The sequence below is a fragment of the Octopus sinensis genome, linkage group LG1, assembly GCF_006345805.1.
Source record: "Octopus sinensis linkage group LG1, ASM634580v1, whole genome shotgun sequence".
NCBI classification, from domain to species: Eukaryota; Metazoa; Mollusca; class Cephalopoda; order Octopoda; family Octopodidae; genus Octopus; species Octopus sinensis.
The window spans coordinates 65,944,933-65,951,689 of NC_042997.1; the positions used below are offsets into that span (position 1 = coordinate 65,944,933).

Consider the following 6,757-nt stretch of genomic DNA (forward strand, 5'->3'; position numbering starts at 1 on the left):
GAGACTGATACACTAACCAATGTCAAATTATGCAATTATATGTATTTTTCTGAAGCACTTCAAAAAACAACTTATAAGAAAGTGAAGAATGAAGTAGAAGGACTATTTTCTCCATTAAATCTAAGCTTAATGTAACTACAGATAATGAGTCCCATTTTAAGACAAACATGAACTTTCAGTGCACTGAGGTCACAGAAATACTGAAGATGGACCTGGCATGGCTGTGTGGTAAGAAACATGCTTCTCAACCACATGGTTCCAGATTCAGTCCCCCACTGTATGGCACCTGGGGCAAATGTCTTCTACTCTAACCTCAGGCCAGCCAAAGCCTTGTGAGAGGATTTGGGAGATGAAAACTGAAAAAGGTCTATCGTATGTGTGTGTTTGTCCCTCACCACCACTTGACAATTGGTGTAGGTTTGTTTATGCCGCACCATAACTTAGCAGTTCAGCTTAAGTGATTGGCAGAATAAGTACCTGGCTTAAAACAAAAAAAGTACTGAGGTCGATTCGTTTGTCTAAAAACTCTTCAAGGCAGTGCCCTAGCATGGCCACAGCATAATGAGCAAAACAAATCAAAGATTTAACAATATACCAATAGTTTCCATACTAACTTGAAACAGTTACTAAGGTTGGGCGCCCTTCCTAAAGCCCACTACTTTACAGAGTGTACTAGGTCATCATCATCATTTAACATTGATTTCTCTATTCTGGCATGGGTTAGACAGTTTGACAGAAGCCAGTGGACTGCAACAAGCGCTAATGTTTACTTTGGCATAGTATGTATATATATATATAAAGAGTAGTATGTATACATACACACACACACATGCATGTGTACACATGTATATTTTATATATATATATATATATATATATATATATACATACATACATACATACACAGGTCATTGTCGACTTACAACCTATCCAACGTATGACCGATCGACTTTACAACAATTGGCACGCCAGCTCCCCGTAGCAAAAATAAATAGTCCAGTCGGAATCTAACGGGTTTAATTTCTAAGAAATTTTTGACTAATGCCAGTATAATAGTATAATACAGAATGCTGTGTGTGACTTTTACCTGAGAATGTACCTTAAGAATGTAAAAATATAAAACAAAGCTATATAAGACCTATAGGCCAACTTAGGACCAGTCAGTTGGAACCAATTGTGGTTGTAAGTCAACAGTGAGCTGTATATATATATATATATATATATATATATATATATACATATATATTGGGTAATCCCATAAATAATGCGTTTTTTATACTTTTTCAAAATTAAGATAAACAAAGTTCTTTTTTAATCTAAAATATACTCTCCATTTTCTACAATGCTCTTCCATCTATCTAGTAGACTTGCAAGGCCCCTCTTCCAAAATTCACTTGTCTGTGATGAAAAATACTCTTCCATGATTATTTTGACCTCGTCCACAGAATTTATAATTTTTCCATACAAATGATTTTGAAAACTGCAGAAAAATGATAATCAGATGGGGCAATGTCCAATATATATCGTGGGTGAGGCATCATTACCCATTCAAACTGCTCCAGCCTTTGGAATGTCATCTTCACTGTATGTGGCCAAGCATTATCCTGATGGAAGAACACCTTTCATCTTGAAACCAAAGATGGTCATTTTTCTTCTAGCGCTGACTTAAGCCATTTTTCGTCTAGCACTAACTTAAGCCATTTTTCTTCTACCACTGACTCAAGCTTCTCACAGTAGATATCCTTTGTTATCTTTGGTTTGGGTTTAAAAGTTCAAAGTGGACAAAACCTTTCATATCCCACCAAACAGATAACAACACCTTACATGGGTGAAGACCTTCTTTAGCCTGGAGTTCCGGTGTTTCTCTTTTCCCTACCCACTGTCTTTGGCATTTGATATCTTTATAGAGAACCCATTTCGCATCACGAGTCACTATTCAGCCCCCAAAAAGTTCATTCGTGAGACGTGACAGTAAAGAAGAGTACCCATTTACTCTCTGTGCAATTAGACTCGGAAAGTTTGTGAGGAATTCAATGACCCAATTTGCTGACTTTTCCAATGGCATTCAGGTGTCGATGAATGGTTGAATGACCAAAGCCAAGCTTCTCTGCTAGTTCCTCATTAGTTACAATGGGACTTTGTTCCACCAGGGTTTGCAGGACATCCTCATCAAGATCTACAGATCTTCCAGGATGAGACTTGTCTTCTAGGCTGTAGTTTCCAGCTCAGAATTTCTGGAACCACCATTGACACTGGCTTATGCTTATTGTCCGATCCCCATATACTGCATTAATATTCCTTGCACTTACCATTGTGTTGTTGCTTCTATTGAACTCATAAAGCAAAATATGCTAAATATGCTCCTTCGTCACTTCCATTATAGCTTTGAAAAAATAACTGTTAAAATCAAACTGCACTCTTCAAAACTTGCATTAAGAACAAGGTAAAATCATTACCAGCTTTTATAGCATGTTGATGCAGGTAGTTTATGCTGTCCCCCTCCAACTTTTATTTCATGCAGTTGAAAAAACTTCATTATTTATGGAATGACCCAATATATAGATATACACACACATACACACACTTAAAATACCCATAACTACACAAACACATGCATATCAATATAAGCAAACCTACATATACAAATGTCAGTATGTAGTTATGCCATATGCAAATATAACCCTACATTTGCAGGTAAGGAAGAGTTTCAGTGCAAGAGATTATGTATAAAGTTATATATAACAGATCAATTTAACTTTACTTTGATAAGTAAGTTCTCATATATGGTGCAACGACTTAAGTGTCAAGACAAACATGAATTCATTCATTCAAATATGGAACTAATCTTATTAAAATTTAAATTTAGATGCTAGTATCTAAAAACAACTGCATACCAATCTAAAACTCTTATGCGTATATTCATGTTCACTGAGCGTATGTATATTGGACAGTTAAGTGAGAAAAACGAAGAAAAACAAGATATAAAATTGTCAGCCTTAAAATTACAGCAGAATGAAATTCTAAATAAGGTAACTAATCTGAACATTTGGATCAGAAGGAATAAAGAAATAGAAATGGTTAAAAGTTAAAATATGTACAATTGTAAGTATATTTACATAACAAGATATGTTGTAGTAGTGATGGTTGGGACGGTCTGACAGAAATAGGCAGCTTTGTGAAAAATATAAATACGGATACATAATACATTGTTAAAGAAAACAGCTGCAATCCTCAAGTGATGTAAGAAATACAAGTTAACATGCATAAGAATATATATAAATACGTATAAAAAAATTTGTGTCTTAAATAGAGTTAATAAAATAAAGGATAATATACTTATATGCTCGTGTCTGGAAGTATGGAAAGGTAGGGTACAACTCCTCCTCACCATCATCATCACTATTATCATCATTATTGAGTGAGAGAGCAGTGCATGCCATCAAAGTGACACTAGGGTAAAATATACGAAGCCCAGTATACCCATCATGACTACCCATCTAATAAGGGTACACTAGGCACATACATCACAACCATATGTGCATGACATAGTGATCTCATATCAAGATAAACAACGCATGACCTTGCAGGTGGGGCCCAGTTAGAATTTTCTTCTGGTCGAGTAGCCCATCCCACTCAAAAGGTCCCTGAAGAAGGGTTGTTTAAGAATGTTGAACGAAACACAAATGTTTCCAGAGGTGAATTATTCAAACCCCAAAGTATCCCTTTCAACACATGGCTATGATGCTCCCCCACTACTACTGCACGTGATCAGAGATGCACATATCGTCAGCCACTATGGGACATGCTCGGCTGGTTAAGGTCAAACAACTGACAAGCACATCTGTGGTATTGAGCAGTATTATTATTATTATTATTATTATTATTATTATTATTATTATTATTATCTTTTTCTGTGCTGGTATGTGATGGTTTGTTTGCAGTCCAGATCAGAGCTAATTTGAGACTGCTGTCCTTTTAGATGGATTTGAAGACCACCACTCACCTATGTTTCATTTTGGGCTCTTAACCACCTTTTTTTTTCTATACAAATAGGAGAGATTAGTACCTTTTATATGGTATTTTTTAATTATACAAGTTTCCACTTACATTTAACATACTGGAGTGCCTGGTCTCCCTGAATATTGTTTGTGTGCGCCAAACTGAGGTACTTGAGATTCTGATGATCACTCAAAAACCTGATAGAGTCTGTATCAACCTTTGTGTGAGAGATGTTCAAAGTTATCAATTGTGTCAGCTCCTCCACGCCTGCAAGACTGCTCACCTGTAACAGAATAGATTAAGTTTATTGTCTGTCATACACACACACATATAATAAACAAGTTTCAAATCAATCAGAAAGCATTTCTATTTTGGTAAATGTCATTGAAACCTTTAAATACTTTTGTATTCAACAGTTTAACTGAACTGATATAAATACACAAAATTTAACCCTTTCATTACTGCATTTATTTTGAGATGCTCAGTGTTTCTTTCAATTACTTTAAATATAACAAAGAATTTAGTAAAATAACTTAGTTATCATTCAACTAGTGTTAGGAACATAAATTGTGACTAACGTTTGGTGGAAGATTTTAATTCAAAACTTATGAAAACAAGACATTTGTAGCCAGAGCCAGTTTCAGCCGGGTTAGTAACGAAAGGGTTAAAGAATAAAAATTATGAATAATGATTGTACTTAATTGTTACTTCTTTTATTGACCACAGATAAATAGAAGTTAAAATTCACACACACACACACACCACTGCAATCTGAATTCACTGCATCAGTGGTTCTCAAGTGAGGTCGCTACGACCCTTGGGGGATTCATATAAGATTTTGTAGTTAAAATTTATGTGCAATAAATTGATTACACTTCTGCAATAAATAAAATGTTTTAACAATATTTTCATACAATTCCTAATATTATATAATTATAAAAATATAATAGGGTTTTTTTTCCAAAGACTGAATGGTTGTGAGGGTCCAGTAGAGTAAAATAGGAAACAGAAGGGGTCCATTGGTGAAAATGGTTGGGGAACACTGCACTACATAGAGGGATGTGCTAAATACAATAAGACATTTAATTCTGCCATCTAGCACCATTAAATACAGAATGTCCATAAATTCTCTTTACAACTTCCACAATGTATTATATCTATTTATTGCGTGCAACCAGTGGAGCCCATGTGTAAGTGTTCTGATGTTTCTAATAAAACTTTATAAGAATAGACTGGGCAAAGTTCAGAGAGCTTCTACATTTGTTGGTAATAAAGGGCTTCTCACTCAGAGTGAAAGGCAGATTGTATGATGCCTGTGTGCAAACAGCCATCTACACACCTGTGAAACATGGGCTGTGACAGCAGAGGACATGTGAAGGCCTGAAAGAAATGTCAGTGTCCAAGTGTAAGCATCTTACGAGAAAAATTGGGTATAAAAGGTAGTGTGCAAGAGAGAAGACTGCAATGATATGGTTATATGATGCATAAGGATGAAGACAGCTGCATAAAGAAGTGCTGATCTCTAACTGTGGAGGGAACCTTTTCAAGAGGTAGACCTAGAAAGACATGGTACAAGATGGTGAAGCATGATCTTTGGACGTTGGGTCTCACAGAGGCAATGACAAGTAATTGAGACCTTTGAAGATTTGCTGTACTTGAAAAGACACATCAAGCCAAGTGAAATCATAGTTGTAGCCAATACCAGTGCCACATAAAAGGTACCCGCTATACTCTAAAAGTGGTTGGTGTTACGAAGGGCATCAAGCAGTAGGAATCAAGCAAAACTAGCTTGGTATAGCTCTATGGCTTACCAGTTCTAGTCAAACCATCTAACCCATGTGAGAATAGAAAACAGATGAGGAGGAGGAGATTGCCTATATTTTCCAATAAATTCTGGTTTGTAATCCTTATTATCTCCTGTTTTACTGAATTTTTCAAATTGTAAATGCAATTTATGGATGCACTGTAATGAATTATAATGGTGGGTCTCTGCCATTCAGTGAAGATTCACTGGTCTGATCAAATGAATTATCTGCCCCTGAATTAATGCAGAATTAATGGCTGTGTATTCCACAAACATATCTATTTTTAACTTAATTTTCAAGCAAAACCAGCAGAGAGAACAGGCAGTCTCTGCAGGTTGCACTACTACTTCTCTGCATTGAGTGGTCAAGGCTCCAGTACTACAAATATGTGATTAGAATGTCATAGGAAAGAATTGCAAGATGGATTCTCCAAGCTGATCCAACTGGCAGGAGACCTAGGGAGAGACCAAGAAGGAGATGGTTGGACAATATCCATAGTCTTAGTTGGTCACACTTCAGAATTCAGCCAGAAAATCTAATGATGGTTGCTTCTGATAAGACCTTATGAAGGAGATATCTGAGGACTCCACTCCACCACAAACTTCCCTTGAATAGTGAGTGAAGAAATGAATGAAGGAATGGATGAAACCAGTCCATGGCACAGAAAAGGTTGAGGTACACAGCTTTAAGGCAATCAAGTAGCAGAATTGGCTGAGAATTTTATTAATACCGGACAGTTTTTTTAAGTTTCATTCCTCAAGGGACTATGTTCAATTCCTATTAGTGTCAATAAAGTCAAGTTTCAGTCAACAAAAGAATTCAACCAAATATATTCCACCTTTACAATATTTTGTCGTATGACAATGTTGTTCCAAGCAGGTTGACACATGTTGGTGTTCTTTTCTATGTTAGTCAAATAGATATATATATATAATGAGAGAACAGAAAGGTAAT

General features: G+C 35.9%; 1 protein-coding gene across 2 annotated transcripts in view; it reads right to left on the reverse strand.

The window, feature by feature from the left end:
- LOC115211563 overlaps nt 1–6,757 on the reverse strand; it is a 389,040-nt gene that overhangs the window by 40,572 nt on the left and 341,711 nt on the right. For both annotated transcript variants that reach the window (XM_036501657.1, XM_029780127.2), the window contains one exon: nt 4,107–4,281. In XM_036501657.1, coding sequence (XP_036357550.1) covers nt 4,107–4,281 — 175 coding nt within the window. The remainder of the gene's footprint in view (nt 1–4,106; nt 4,282–6,757) is intronic.